Genomic DNA, 16,463 nt, shown 5'->3' with positions numbered 1-16,463 from the left:
AACGTCAGAACGTCATAAAATCAGAACGTTATAACGTTAGAACGTCAGAACGTTAGAACGTCAGAAAGCCAGAACGTCAGAACGTCATAAAGTAACAACATGAGAACGTTAGACGTTAGAACGTCCGAACGTCATAAAATCAGAACGTTATAACGTTAGAACGTCAGAACGTTAGAACGTCAGAACGTTAGAACGTTAGAACGTCAGAACGTCAGAACGTCATAACGTCAGAAGGGCAAAACGTCATAAAGTAAGAACGTTAGAACGTAAGACCGTCAAACGTTAGAACGTCAGAGCATCAGAACTTCAGAACGTGAAAAATTAAAATTGTCAGAACGTCAGAAATTCCGAACGTCAGCCTTCATATATTTTTAATGACCTTTCCAAAACAATGCCAATACTGTCCAGTACTTAAGTGCCGAGCGCGGATGCGCGAGGCTACCTTGTATTCATACAAGCTTACCGACCAAAGCGTATTTTTGCGCCGTTTCAATAAGCTCGTCAACGCGTGGTCAGTTTAAGTCCAGCTTGAGGTTAAAAAATTCCATATTTTCCATAGGTGTGCCAACAGATTTTTGTTTGTTTTTATTAACCAGTGGTCAGAAGATGGTTTCACCAGGTCTTAAGTATAGGAAACGTAAAGAGCACTCGAAGAAGTAAGTACTGTATTCACAGCACAGTTATAAAAAGTCCTTAACACAATGACTGTAACCACGGAGACTATAGCGGATACATAAATACTTCTTTTTTAATGCACTGTAGATGAAAAATTATTATGTGAGCAGCAAATTACGTAAACGTCCATAAAAGGTAAAGTACATCGCCCAGTATGTCGCCTGTACAGTATCTATACGTCGGAACGTAAAAACATCAGAAGTTAGGACGTCAAAAGGCAGAACGTCAGGTAATCCGAACGTGAAAAATCAAAAACGTCAGAAATTCAGAACGTCTGAATATCAGAACGTAAGAATGTTAGAACATCAGAATGTCAGAAGGTGAATTAAAAACGTATATCAGAACGTACGTTAGAACGTTAGAACGTCAGAACATCAGAATGTCAGAATGTAAAAAATAAGAAAAAGTCCGAACATTAGAACGCCAGAATATCAGAACGTTAGAACGTCAAAAGATCAGAACGTCAGAACGTGAAAAATTAAAAACATCAAAACGTCAGAATGTCAGAATATCAGAAAGTTAGAACGTCAGAACATCAGGATGTCGGAATGTGAAAAATAAGAAAACATCAGAACGTAAGAACGTCAGAAGTTAAAACCGCCTGAAGATCAGAACATCAGAAAATCAAAACGTGTAACATCAGAACGTCAGAATGTAAAAAATTAAAACCTTGGAACGGTAATACTCCTTATAGAACCCGACTGCGAAAGCGTAGATGCGATTTCAGTCTTAATCTAAAACAAATCACATTTTCCATACTTTCCTAATTTTCAATAAGTTTTATCATTTCCCGCATGCTTATGTATCCTTTAAAAATATTCATAATTTCCAGTATTTAAGTGCCGAGCGCGGATGCGCGAGGACTTTTGGTACACAACAATGCATTCAAGCTTTTCCCTCATTTTAGTACGCATTAGTTCGGCAACCGGATGTTGGGCGCGCAAACGGTTTTCAGACGGAACAATGTGTACAAATCATTTAGCTCTAGAATGAATAATGAATTACAAAAAAATTGATTCGGAGTGCGCCAAAGTGAAAGTTTTAATGTATGTATCCCATTTGGACACCATGTACCGGGTCATTTTCCTTAACAAGATACCGTTTCTTACTGGAACTGACGCTAAACAATTCGCTGAGAATTCAGCTGTGATTATCAAGGAAATAGATCTCTATTATGATCGGCCGCCCCGTGGAACTTGGCTTGAAAAAACCGCTAAGCAAATTAAAAAACCGATTTCACCATTAAACTCAGCATGTCCCAAAAGGGCCCCACATGCATTTTGTTTTCAAAAATATCTGCCATGGACCATCGCTCGGATGCCGGTACCGGTACAGGCATCAGTTCAGGTGACCTTGAAAGACCTTTTACATAAAAAAAAACACTGTTGCGTGGAGCAGCTAATATTCGAATGCAGAATATTTAGTGTAATAAACTTCGAAACTGTACTTTGTGTAACCGTACTTTCAATTAAACTTCGAAAAATGTTTCAACTTTGTCACTTTTCAACAAAATGCTCTAAAGCGAAGAAATTTTCTTTTGGTTTTCGGAACCGGAAAACGCTTTTGCACTGGATCTTTTTAGCTTTTCCGCATACGCATACATTGTTCTCTGTGCATTACAAAACACTTAGATCTACAAACCAATAACCATAAAATTTAAAATTAACTTTAGTACCAAAAAAGTTGTTTGGTTCGGTGTAAAACGATCTTAGTACTCATACTATATATACTCACGCGTGTACATGCAAATTTAGGATATTGGGGATTATTCCTATTTACCTAACCATAGTTTGCAAGCGAAAGTTTACTGACCGTGAGTTTTCATATACAATGAAAAACTCACGGACCAGACCGGCATATGAGAACGGAACCCAACGGAACCCTTGCCCAGTACCCACTGTTCGATGTTAATAAAGTTCTTGAGCTGTCGAATGAACAGAACCGCACAAAGGTTACACTATCCACTAACCAGACCTACTGAGTTACAGGAAACATACTGACCGTCGATCAGGCCTGTAGAGTGAACGGAAGCTCAAGTTTCAGGGAAGGGATATTATCTTAGCGTTACAAGGAAAGAGAGAAAAGGGACTTCTGTCTACACGGCATCCCCCCGCTGGAGCAGACAGAGCACCAGACCCCTGATGACTACAGCAAGGATCTGAAGGCAACAATCGAATCCATTGGGATCTCTGTTAGATTTGTCTCCATTTATTCTGCTAAAAAGGGTCGTAAGAATAGTTTGTTCGCACGTGTTGGTTCTTACGCCAGTGAGTCTGAAAAAATGTTCACGGCAGACAACTGGCCCCTAACATTGGGGTGCGTGAATGGCAGTTCACCCCTAAGGAGCAGTAGTTGCCGCTGTCTCGTATGCATCATCAAACTTATGTTTTCTGGTACTTAGTTTGTACTTAAACGAAATGAATTATGAATTCATCTTAGCGTTACTGGCTTAGACCAGATAAGAGCAGAACCGTTATCATTGTCCAGCAGAACGCTAATGCTCCAGCTGTCAAACGAACAGAACTGTCCAAAAGCTGGCATGTCTATCCACCGACCAATCCTACTAAATAAAAGGAACGGTCGCCATGGTCCGATATCCTCAATTTACCACCGGCCGTACCACCCCTTACCACAAACAGAGTGACCGCGAGGGCTAGTTTTTGTTTTGTTGGTGACTATTGCCAATAAACAAGAAATTTTAACTACCTAGTACCGGGTAGAACGACATCCCGTGTAAATGCAAACGGCATTAGATGCTTAAAATCTCTGTCAAAACCTTTTTTGAAAACAGTTATCCGGAAACAATCAAATTCAGAAAGAGCTAACCCACAGGTCATACCAGTGTTTAGGGAACACTAATCAGGGCTGCTGCGTAAACGGAAATTACAGGACCCGCCATTGCTGTTATTAATGTTCGGTGATTAGGACAACGTGATCTCTGTTGCTCGTTATCACTGCACACTCCTGCTGCTGACTGAATGAATCGAATTATCCAAAAATTCACACTACTGTATCTACCGATCAAGCCTGCTGATAATCTGATTACTGAACAAAGGATATTATTGTCCTCGATGTTTCCACATACCAGTTATTAAGAAGTAGTGAAGCAGAATTATTAGAAACTTAGCACCGCTGACCGCTCTCCGATTATTAGTCGTGCTACTAACTATTTTGCTTCACATAAAATGAACCGATCAGCTATATAATGATGTTTCCTGATTAGATCAAGCTAACTGAAGCAACGAACAGCGCCTAATCATAAAATGTAAAAACATACACACAAACCAGGCTTCAAAAATAAATGAACAAGAATTATTTTTCAAGGAATTGATTATAGACCACAAGAGCATCTGAGGCGAAGCCGAAGATGACTCTTGTTTTATTATATAATCAGCATAACTTGTGTAACACGAAAAAGCGTCCATATTAGACAGGTATTGTTCAAAGGTCACCCCTAATGCCCGTGCAGTTTCGTGCTTAAGCCAGCCAGCCGGCGTTGCGTTTCGGGGTAGTTTCCACCTGTTTTCTGTAACGAAGCCTATCGCTGGTGTGGTTTGCACTGTCAGGGAAGAAATCGGAAAAATAATCTGGAACCTGAGATCTGGCCAACAAATATGTTTGTAAGGGAGTGGGTGTATTGAATTGTGGTGTTTTATGTTCACCTGCCTTCTAGTGGACAATAAGTAGTTCTTTACTGTGAGGAAACGAGAATATTCGAGAATAATACAAAACAACTCGAAACTCTTTCGGATTTACACCAGCAACATTATAACGGAGTTGGTGGAACTTAGGTATATACAAATGCACGTACCTACGCGTCCACGAACATGGTTTGAGAGTTTTCATCACATTACTGAAGGTAGCAGGTAACCCATAAACCTGCTGTGTTGCACATATATAGCATGGGAATTTCATCCCACCGGAACACAACACACACTCATTATCAAACTCCGCTACAGAAGGCATAATCAAGATACAGCACGGCTCAGAATTGCAGGCATTATTAGACTCAGCGCTGCATGTTGATAATGTTGATGAAAATCTTCGGATTGTTAGTTTCATGCGGTTGTATTTCCAACCTCTTCGATATAGCCACATTCAGCAGGATCTACGTACGTGATTTTCACCTAAATAACAATAGCCGATAAACAGTTCCGCGGACCGTTACATGCATGGCGAATGCATACCGGCTTAGCCAACACTATACAGTTCTGTACACTATAAGCGCAGGCAAAGCGACGCCGTGAATTTTGCTCACTCAGTACCTATGCGAACAGAAACAGCCAGAGCGGAAAAACCTTTCCGGACGTGTTGGCATAGGTGGTAAATTACAATAGTTTCTAAACGTCCGATATGAATTTAAATTATTTACATGCTCAGGCCATAAGGCCCAGGATTACTATTTTTTCACTAATGTCTTTGATGATTGTTCCGAAACGCCAAGAAAACTGGGTGAGCAAAAATTAAGGCGGATGTTTCGGCGGTTCCGGGAACTTGTAGCGGACATTTGGGACGGCCGATGTCGCGGTCACTTACCCGAAACTGCGTTGTGGCCAGCAGCTCATCGTTGCGTTGTTTGTTCTTGAGGGTCAGCGTGCACTGCAGCACGGTGTCCTGGGTGTACTCAATCTGCTGGCCAATAACTGTACCTGTATACAGGATGTTGTCGACATAGGCCACGAAGCAGGGGTCGTTCCCGCAGGTCAACGTCGGGTAGACGGCGTCGTCCTCCACACCGGCGCCGATCGTGTCGCGGATCTGAACTGCCTGGTCGTTGTAGCGCGCGCAGGCCTGCACAAACAACGTCATTAGTGGCTACCGAATGATAACAGGCTTGCACCAGAATCAGAAACCTATATGAACCGGTGTGGGCTTACACCGAAGCGATACAGCAGGAAGCCACCCTCGGCACTCCACGTCTCCAGCTGGCAGGTGGTCACGCACAGCTCCGCCGGCAGGTTGACGATCTGCGCCTTGCCGTTTTCTGACGCCAGTTCAAAAGTTCGTTAATATAAATTAGCAGGCACGAGAAAATTCGTATTTCAGATATGTTTTTGGACTTTTTGCACAGTGCGTTGTATTAGTAAGAGAAATTATAGACTCTTTTTATTTCAATTCGTACATAACATGGCATTAACCAGACACTACTGCTTCAAAATTAAACTAGGGATAAAAGCCCCGTTGTGCTATAAATGAGCCAGCTGGCTACGTTGCAGATGGCATAGGTAGTGCTACCTGTACCTATAAATCTGCAAATACGGGAAACATGTGGAGTCCCTAAATAATAGCACTTATTCATAAAAAGGGATAAATGGAAGAAAATATATAAAACTGGATTAATGAAGATCAGAAACACCAATATTCCAGCGCAAAAACCATGAACGGGGGCATTTCAGTATCCGGCCGCCGCCTTAGGCGGTTGTAGTGGACACCGGGACACCACTTACCGCCGGATTTGCTAATAAAATCGGCGCACTGCTAGGGGAGCAGGCACAGGGCAGTGAGGGAAAGTAGCAGGATTGTCGCTGCAGGTGGGCGTGGCCGGTGTCGGTGTGGTGGCCGCACAGGGCGGCGCACAGGTAGCGCATGTCGGACAGCCGGTGTTTTTTGTCGGCGAATAATTACCGTAACCGGCGCCAAGGGAATCGCCTCGGGCAGCTGCAGCGCCGACGATGTGGTTACTAACAAGGCTGGATATGCCAAAAAGGAGGATCGCCTAATCAGATGTTTCGTAATAATGTGTCGTAATAATGCATCCGGACAGTTAAAAGCGCCACGTACTTCCGTACATACTAAAGTCAATAAATTGGTCGTGTCTGGCGCAGAGAAGGGTTACACACGGGCCGCATACCTGCGCTGTTCGCGGAATTTTAAAAATTGCACATGCTGATTTTCTCCACGGCATAATAATTTTTGCGGGCAGACATTTTGCTTAATAATTTCACCGGTGAAACAAATTAAAGACGCTCGAACAGCCTGGCAAATTAGCCGGTGTTGTATTTAATTTACTCAGAGGATGATACAGATCCTTGCCGTAACGTCCCAGTATATCAGATGTGCTCATCGTGTTTTTGATGAATTGTAAGAATGTAAACACTGTTACGAGAAATATGGTCAAAAGATGGTTTGCTGTGGCGTTAAGGTACAGCTGCAGGCATATTATAATTAATACCCAGCAACGAATTCCAAAAGAATTTTTTTAGCTTTTCAACGAGATCATCCTGCTGTTATCGGCACGACCGGCACATATTATGTATAAATAAATATAAAATTAATTGTACTCGTCGAATGTTTTTTCATTTGTGCAGATCGGATTATGTGGAATTTTGAGCGTATTTTTTTTGTCCTACAAATCAATGTCACGCATTAAAAAGACTACCCTAGCGATGGGGCTGAAGGCTTTGTTTGATAAAATAACTGGTGGTGGAAAAAGTAATGGCACCGAATTTTTTGGTTGTGGTTCTGTGAAGAAATATCTGTGTCTTCTTAAAGGATTTGGCCCGGTACATAGGATAAAATGCATGTATATCCACGGGAATTTTCGCTGCCGCGCACTCCCAAACAATTTTGTGAATTGGTTTTTAATATATTGTAGCCAGTGGATTTGCATTCCAAGGCGTGAATTCCATTTACATCGCGCAGAACATCCGGATGGAAAGTTATGGGTAAATCACAAATCCAAAAAGTCTAAATGCATTCAGGTGTACCAAAAGTCTCAGTATGAACCGATCTTCTTCACACTGTGCCTGCATACGCACGTGCTTTCTTGATCCTGTAGAATATAATTTTTGCATTCCGTACTTGATTGGTGAAGATCAGAATATTTTAGCCAGATTAGAGGAGCATTCAGCTAACTGTTGCCGGTGTCTGACAGAGCATGTGCGGTTTACCATGACACTTCCGCTTGGCTTAACCGGACACGTTCCGTTGGCCGATGACGCCGGCATTGGACGTGGTGCGCCCGCGTGATCCGCGGCTGCGTCCAACGGTCGACATCACTTCCGGTGGGCTGGACTTTTCCCGGCACTTCCAGCAGCACAACAGCTGGCGACGGTATTGTGTATTCAGCATCATGTACAACACCTGCCGAAGTGCGGACATTTAAACAACGTACTTTTGAGTAGACTCAGTGTTAATTCGTATGTACAAGCCCGTCCGGATGATGAGCACGATAGAGAACAGCAAAAAATGTAAATTCATGGGTTACGCCAAACAAGATACTGCGCAACACCGCGCCACACTGTTCAACCACGTAACATGCGTTTGGCTGGCTGGTGGCCTGGTGCACGCCATGCATTTCAATGGGAATAATCGTAGTTGCCTGGCGGAAGGTGGCCACAAAACGGTCGGTGCGTGCAGTAAGGGACAATCAAACTGCGGAGCGCATTCACGCATTGTGGCAAACGTAGTGCAGTGGCCATCGTGCAAAGCGCTAACATCGCGCTTAATATGCATTAGCTGTACCTTTACGTGCTCATTACCCGGACGGGCTTGTACACATCCACCAAAATCTGCACTTTCGCGCATCTCTACAGAAAGTATTGTCATTTTGGGGAACATTCTGTAGCCAGATTTGTATACATTGCGCTGCACCATCCACCGTAAATTAAAAATGAATATTAAAATTTTTTAAATCCATTTTAAAATTTGAAAATAATATTGCAACTCTGATTCGGTGTAAAAAGAATCCGCATATCTGTAGATATGTTCGTCTGCATTCAAAACTTAAAAGAAATCGGTCGATAGTGAGACTTTTGGTACACCTGAATGCATTTAAACTTTTTGGAATTTAAAAAGTTAAATTACTGTAATTACTGGTAAAAAAAATTTTAAAAGTTAAATTTGGAATTTAAAAAGTTAAATTAACTGTTATTAAGTTAGTTTACTGCCGTAACTCCCGAACCAGATGTTATGCTCACAAACGGTTTTCACATCTGTATATACAAATCGTCTGGCGACAGAATGTCATTAAAACAGAGCAAAAAAGTGTTTGAGAGTGCGCAAAAGTGAAGGTTTTCGTGCATGTATACGAATCTGGTGCCATGTACAGCGCCACTTCCTTTAACCTGCATTAGGCATGGCCGATACTGCTAAATATCGATCTAGTTAATAAACTATAAATTTAAAATTGCAAAATGTTAACTTTTCTTCTTTATGATAACCTTAAGTTTTGAGAGGAATAGACATTTCATTGCGGTGGGCGTCGCGTAGTGGTAATCTTTCATAGCGCAAACTTCCCGCTAAATCCGTGATATCTGTACCTTTACGTTAGAAATTACGGGACAGGCTACGGGACAAATTACTGGGATAATTCGCCTAAAATTGCAGCGATTTCCTTACCGGAATACTGGCCGTCCCCACCGTCATCAGCCCGCGCAACACCTGCCGCATAAACGGATAGCGAAAATACAGCGTGGGAAACAGTGGCGCCACAAGTGGTGCCGGCGTCATACAACATGCGTAGCAGACGAACACGGCGAAGAACACCAGCGTACTCCGGAACCGCCGCTGCATCGTCCGCTGCAGCTGGCTATCCTCCGCCGGAGCGATCCGCCGCCGCAGCACCGTCTTCCGCATCAGCACCACGAGGAACACCGTCAAGTACAGCGCGAACAGCAGCGCCACCGGCAGCGCAATCCCTCCGGTGGAAAAGGTCACCGACCACGCGGCCCCGTACACCACGCCGCAGGAGTACCACGGCTCCAGACTGCGCATCACCGCCTGGCCCGGCAACTGCGGCACGACGGCGAAGAACAGCCAGGTCACCCAGCTAAAGGTCACCATTCCGTAGAGGGCGCGGGGGCGCACCCAGGCCGGGTAGTGGTGCGGGAAGCAGACGGCCACGCAGCGGTTGATCCCGATCATCAGGTCGGCGTAGTCGATGGACGGGAGTAATGCGTTGTATAAAAAGTGGGCGCGCCGGCAGAAATTGGGGTCGTCGGCGATGGAGAGCGGCACACCGGGGTAGGACTGGATGAGGAAGGGGAAGGCCACGCCGCACTGGAGGGTCACCATGATTAGGAGGTTGACCATGAGGATGCCGATGCCACGGCGGGAGTGGCGGGTGGAGAGGATGGCGCCGGTGAGGAAGATGCTGCCCGTGGTGCCGACGATGCAGCTGGTGGCCATTACGCCGTACCAGATCAGCTGCTCGGTGCGGTACTGGAGGAAAATCAGCATGCCCGGGCTGATGGTGATATTGGTGCGGTTAAAGGTCATTCTTTGTACTGATAAGGAACCCAACGGGATCCGCAAGTATCTTCCGAAAGGCTCGATAAACTGGAATTACTAAGGCCTTCAGAAAGGTCAGCACAGGGGAGTAAAACACTGGAAATCGGTCAGCCGTTTCGCGGTTCAGAAACTGAAGGATAAAGTTAACAAACAGTGTGCAGCAGGAACACATTCAATGCGCATAAATCGCCGGCACTGCGTTCGAACAGTGAAGCGCCGGTTTGCGCAGTATGCGTTAAAACGACGCATCGACTTTTTCAATCCAACAGTGCTGAACTAAAAAACTGGAATCGGTCAGCCGGTTCGCGGTTGAAAAATTGAATAATAAAATTCACAGTTTGCAACAAGAACAAAATCGCCGGGACTTATTATTGCTTTTTTTTGTAAATCAGTTGGCTGTTTGGCAGGCTAGAGTTTCGTCCGGTATCGGAAATTAACCAGACTACGAGGTAGCACTAAAAACTAAGATAATAGCTGATCGGTCCGCGGTTTAAAAAAGAATAATAAAATCAACAAACAGTGTGCAACAGAAACACGAAGACAGCTGCGCGCAGTTCGCCGGCATCGGGTTCGCACAGTGCAGTGCTTATATGCCTAATATGTCCACTTGCTACAGTCGAACACTGCAAAACTGAAAATGCAAGAAATTTGCAGTGTTATGATCTTTGCCTGACAACATTGCAGATTCTGGATGGAAAAGGAAATGATAATTCTATTCGGGACAGGTATCCCGGGCGAGCATCAGATTTCTGATTTGATTAATCCGGTTGATTATTTCATGTGTGTATTGTGGCAGCAGCAGCTTCCCGGCAGCATATGGGCGGGGCCGCGGGGATGATCATGATACAGCGTATCACCTGCCGTCCGCCCGTTACTTTCCGGTCTTGGCAGTAATATCGTAATTAACCTCTTTAATTGTTCATACGGTTGTTGGTTCGGGTATCTCGCATGTTTCTGAGATCGTCCAGGTTCCGGCCGTTACCTGCATTTGATTGATTACCCGCGGGATTGCTTAGCCATAGCATTTTTGTACATCGCGCATTTTTAGCTGTTGTGTATACTCAAGCAAGTACACCAACCGGAAATTATACCGTCCATTTCCTAATTTTTGTTTCGGAGGAGAAAATAAGGATAAAGGGGTATGGCTTCATACATAGCCTACAGGCTATAGGCTATACATAGCAAACTGACTGTGCGCCAGGAATTTTCCTGGCGCACAGCACTTTCGAGGAATAAATGCGGAAAATAAAATTCGAAGTGTTTTTATTCTGTCTCTTTGCGACTGTAAAGGGAATCTGACCATCCTCGTATACTTGAATACTTCCACGTTTCTCGCCTTCCGGACATTTTCACAATATAGATCCACGCACCGCGCACCAGAGACACGGTATTCCCTATGTTGTTCCACATGACAAAAACTGTTCAAAAATTGTTTACGCGATAATTAATGTTTTTATACAAGCTTGCACACGAGATTAATGAAAAATTATCAGATTTCTAATGTGCAACACCGCGGAGAATACCTTGCCTCTTGCGTCCGCTACGCGAATCCATATTGTGAAAATGTCCGAAATGCGAAAAACGACCAAGTACATACAGATATACTGTACTGTACTGTACTGTATATAAAAAAACCGAAAGCAGGCTCGGTAGACAAACTGTTAATAAGTTTAATTACCTTAATAAGCTTGATTACGTACTCGTACAGATATACAAGTGTCGGTCGCGCTAGCGCGCGACCAGCTGTGTTTGAGGTGTGGAAGAATGAAAAAAATACAAAATATACTCGTACTTCGTAACAGCAGTAAAAAAAATTTTGAGAAATATTTCAAATATAAAACCTCTGCGAGGCCAGCTACGAAAATATTTTAAACATGTAGAAATGTGGGAAGTTTATTGGTTTTCAAGCTGTCCGGTTAAATTCGACCAGTTTTATGAAACTGTGAAAGCCTCCGTAATTCTTTTTTTCATGGTTCTTTTTAACGTTTTTAATGTAACTTTATACTGCCGATCTAAAGTACTGAAAACTTGAATTTTTGGTACGACAGATAATATTTAAACAGCGATAAAATGGTAGAGTGGGATCATTTAAACGATGCCCATAAAAAACCATTTTTCAGCGCAGAATTAATGGAAACTTGTGGGGAACAGTTAACGGTCGCCCAAGGTGACCTCACATCACACCCAAGGTGACCTCATTTGCTACTACTGTAATTGTAAGATTTTTCAGCCATCAGTCAAGCTCTTCAGTATTTATCAAAATAAAATAAATACATATTTAGCAGATTTCGAGGTTAGTGTATGCCCAAGCTGTCACCAGTATCACAGAGCCGTACGAGAGTGAATACAAAAACAGACCGCGAACCGGCATTTAGATATTTAGAAATTACATATAAATTAGACAATTAAGACCGTGAGATATTGAGGTACTCAGACATTCCTAGACATTTTTAAAATGTTGAAACTCTGGAGGCTCAAAAAATTAGAGGTAACGGCCCCGCTGCGCGGGGCCGAGTCGAAATATTTAGAAATGTTTAGAAATTCTTGAAATGTAAAAGCTTTGGATGCGACTTTGATGGAAAAATTTATAGTTAAGTATTTTGCGGTATCCGAACGTGTTTTAAAAGCACCTTAAAGGTTTCAAGAATTTAAAAAAATTAGAATTTTGATGGAATTGACAGTTTAAATAACTATACAGTCTGTAGTTTAGGTTGCTAAGCTGCGAAACTTGTTTTTCCTTATTCGATACGTTTCCAGAATTTACTGCCAAATTTCTATGAACCCGAAACGCTAAGTACAGGAAGTTTGAAAGGGTTTTTGAAAACGTTTCGGAAACCAAAATTTTTTTCCAAGCTGCAGGTAGGAAGCTTTGAATGGTGCTCTATTTTATAAAATTAACAACTTAATGGAAAAATCAAAGTTGATTTAGGAGATGATTTCCAAAAGTAACAACCTTTAAGTACTAACTATCGTTAAGTACTACAACCTCTAAAAATTTTTTTAGACCTTCTCCAAAACTCAAAATTTTTTTGAAGATAAAGGTAGGAACGTTTCTGCAATGCTCTGTTTTATAAAATTATCAACTTACTGAAAAAATCGATCTTGATTTAGAAGATAATTTCCAAAAAATAAGGACGTAAGGATATATGAATCTATTGATAGGTTTAATTACGTTAGATGGCATAAACACACCGGTAACCGGCAATATTCTTGTACACCTCAGCGCCGGTATTTTATTTTAACAAATGCAGATGCTCCGGTGAGATGCAGGCGACCGTCCCGGCGGTGGGGACACCGTTGAAATTGGAGGACAATTCCTTGGCGTAATTCCCCATATTCTGGATCTCCAGCCACGTGTTCTTCTCCAGCGCCGGCAACGAGAAGTCCTCGGCGATGATGTCCAGCGGACTGCACGTCGGTCCGAACAGCGTCGACGGCGTCCCGGGGCGGTCGGCCGAATCGAACGACGGCGCGTTCAACGGGTGCACCCGGATCTTCAGTTTCGGCTTGAAGATCTCGATGTTCCGGCACGCACCGTACAGCCCGTCCGACAGGACATAGCCCGGCTGGCGCTGCTCCTCCTCCACGGTTTTAATGCCGATGACGTAGACGAACAACGACTGTGTCGTGGTCACCACGAACTGCCCCGGCTCGGCGATGATCCGCACCCCGGAGGCGGGCGGGAAGTGCCGGTCCAGGCCGGCGTTGAGGGCGTGGCAGAAGTGGGGAAAGGTCACAGGCGCGTCGCTCCAGTCGCCGCGGAAGCCGCCGCCGACGTCCAGGACGGAGAAGGGCCGCCCGTGGGCGGCGGCGAAGTCGAAGAGCCGCTTGGCGACCTCCACGGCGCCGACGTGGGCGTCGGCCGTTCCGCTGACGCCCACCCCGACGTGGAAGGCCACGCCCATGACGTCCAGCCCGCGGTCCCAGGCGCTCTGGATCAGCGTGCGGGCGGTGGCTTCGTACACGCCGAAGCGGCCGTGCATCTGGATCTTGGCGTGCGGGTTGTCTTAGCGCAGGCGCACCATCAGCTGGGCGTTGGGCTGGTACTCCTGGAGCTTGACCAGCTCGTCGTGGCTGTCGAACACGGTCAGGCGGACGTTGTGGTGGGCGGCGGCGATGATGTTGGAGGGGGCCTTGCAGGTGTTGGAATAGACCACCCGCTCGGGGGCGACGCCGTGCAGGGCCGTCTGCTCGATCTCGTAGCGGGTGGCCACTTCGAAGCCGCAGCCCAGGGCGGTTAGGATGCGGAGGATTAGCGGGTCGGGATCGCATTTGACAGCTACAGTAAAAGATATTTTTTAACCCTTTTTTTGTACATATATTGATATGTACAAAAAAGGGTTAAAAATATCTTTTAAAATAAATTTATATATATACAATTTTTTTATATATATTGATATGTACAAAAAAGGGTTAAAAATATCTTTTAAAATAAATTTATATATATATACAATTTTTTTATTCATAAAATATTTATCAAACGTTCTGTATCGGTAAAGGCTGGATAAAACGTATTCTGTGCTGAAATAATGTACTCCGTGATTTAGCGTCTAATCAATGTAAATCTGTATAACCCAGTTAAAAGCCATTTAATTAATAAATATTTTACTTAAGAGAATAATGTTATTACACACATACGCAGTATATAAATTTGTATTAATATTATTCATTTAATATTTTAGTATAATCTTGAGGTTGCTTTTAATCAGAATTTTAATAAATTTATCGATAAATAAAAACATGTACAAATTGCCGGCTGACCGTAGTACAGTGCCACACGCGGCAGATGGCGCTTCCACAGCAAGACATTCTCGATCATCCGGTCGACGTCGAAGAAGAAAAAGGACGCATCGCAGTACTGGTCGTACTTGTGGGCGATGGCCGTCTGAATCAACGTGTCACGCGTCAGTTTCTCGTCCTTAACGAAGAGATCCATGGTGGATCCGGGGCAATGCGTATACCGCGTGCAAATAGCCATCTTCACCAGAAATTAGAATTAATTAAGAAATACTGATGCTACACGACGGTCAGTTGAATGGGAATGCGTCTGCTCAGCTTCGTCTGCAAAAAACTAATGCAGAATGACGATTTACGCATTTATGATCAAAGTCAACATCACGCCAATAAAACGAATATTTAACGTTTCATTGCACAAAGTCGTTAAAGAAGTGATACATAAACAGCCCGCGGTGGTGAGCAATTACGCGGTTGTTAATCATTCTCGGCTTAGACACTGAACAGATGTTTACATTGTTTTAGTATTTCAGGAAACTCAACCTACAACTTGCTTGGCAGTAATTAATTTCCGCCGCTTTCGAGGGCACGGTTATGGATTTCACTTGCACCGGCAATTGTCATGCTACTGTAATAACAGCGCTGCCGCTTCAATCTGCCGATATATTTATATTAAATTTTGGCAGATTGAGGCTTAAATACACGTACATACGTCCCGGTGCGGTATTATCAGTTTAATACCGATCATCAAATTCTGCACGAAAACGCACGTACTCCGTAGATATTAAGATCGTATTATTCGTACGCCGAATCATTGTTTATTGTACGGCAGGCAGGTAACCCATTAAAAGGCTAGGATCGAGATCTAGCCTGGGAATTTAAACCTGGCTAAATAACAGGATTCATAATGAAATTAGAGCAAAAGCCACAAAACAAGAGAAGTACTAAGAAAACTAGAAAGGCATCAATTAATGGTAACATGCTTCAGTGCATTACGAAAAACAGCAAGCGAACTGCTATTAAGAATGTCGCTTCCGGCCTCGGTTAGCTGGCTCATAACGTTGTCCAGCCTCCACGCCAACGTGGACTTCCCCGTCCTTGTCCTTCCCTGTCCTTCGATGAAGGTCCTGTTTCCGCTTCGAAGGCTGTACGGTTTGGAATCGTGTTTTACGACGATCATTTCGGTGAGGTAACGGGGCACTTGGAACTTCTCCGGGTGCAGAATTTTGTAAAGCCAAGTTATTTCCTGGTGTTTCCATCGTTCAGATAGTGGCGTAATCCCGTATTGTTGCATCAACTGGGTAGCGGATGTTTCGGCATAATTAGCAATAGCTCGAACAGCTTTTCGTTGCACGACGGCCAATGGCTCCAGCGTGGACACAGGCGCACCGCTCCATACAATGGAGCAACGGTCCAGGTGAGACTGGACGAATGCGTGGTAAAGTCCAACGCGGTGGGCGACTGGCAGTGCATCTTTCACACTGTTTATTAGGGCGACTCCATGATAAGCACTTTTTTGAACCTTTTTAATTTGGTCGGTCCATTTCAAATGCTCGTCAATTATCACCCCCAAGTGCTTCACTGATTTTTCCGGTTCAAGCTTATGCCCATTCAAATCGACCGACACCATGCTTTTGTCCCGACTGTACGCTGAAGCGATCATGAGCAGCTTAGACTTCTTTTCATTGACAACCAAGCGGTTCAGTTCAAACCACTCACAAATTATTGGAAGCACAGCGGTTATTTTGTCTGCTTGATAATAAGGATATCGGCCGCACTTGATCTACCGATTTTGGCTGACCGCACTTCGGCAGGGCGATTAC

At 43.9% G+C, this 16,463-nt stretch overlaps 2 protein-coding genes across 2 annotated transcripts; both read right to left on the bottom strand.

The window, feature by feature from the left end:
• Positions 1-7,584: 7,584 nt before the first annotated feature.
• Positions 7,585-9,894, bottom strand: LOC129582429 (olfactory receptor 11A1-like). The gene is made up of 2 exons (XM_055473941.1): positions 9,016-9,894; positions 7,585-7,758 (listed from the first exon to the last, which is right to left on the bottom strand). Exons 1-2 carry the CDS (start codon positions 9,892-9,894, stop codon positions 7,585-7,587), a joined length of 1,053 nt encoding a protein of 350 aa, XP_055329916.1.
• Positions 9,895-11,665: 1,771 nt separating this feature from the next.
• Positions 11,666-14,996, bottom strand: LOC129582266 (uncharacterized). Its single transcript, XM_055473756.1, is given in 2 exon segments — positions 11,666-14,185; positions 14,668-14,996. Coding segments are annotated over 2 exon segments (1,263 nt in total). The 5' UTR covers positions 14,885-14,996; the 3' UTR covers positions 11,666-13,139.
• Between the last annotated feature and the right edge of the window lie 1,467 nt (positions 14,997-16,463).

This window comes from Paramacrobiotus metropolitanus, unplaced genomic scaffold, assembly GCF_019649055.1.
Source record: "Paramacrobiotus metropolitanus isolate TYO unplaced genomic scaffold, Prichtersi_v1.0 Parri_scaffold0000007, whole genome shotgun sequence".
NCBI classification, from domain to species: domain Eukaryota; kingdom Metazoa; phylum Tardigrada; class Eutardigrada; order Parachela; family Macrobiotidae; genus Paramacrobiotus; species Paramacrobiotus metropolitanus.
The sequence above is the reverse complement of the archived record's forward strand: the minus strand, read 5'-3'. Positions and strand labels throughout refer to the sequence as shown.

Excerpts from the sequence above, each read along its gene's own strand:
- LOC129582429 (XM_055473941.1), bottom strand. The coding sequence starts at position 9,894 with ATGACCTTTAACCGCACCAATATCACCATCAGCCCGGGCATGCTGATT. Across the intron at positions 7,759-9,015 it reads TGGGGACGGCCAGTATTCCG|GTGTTGTACATGATGCTGAA; the intron begins GTAAGGAAATCG and ends GCACTTCGGCAG.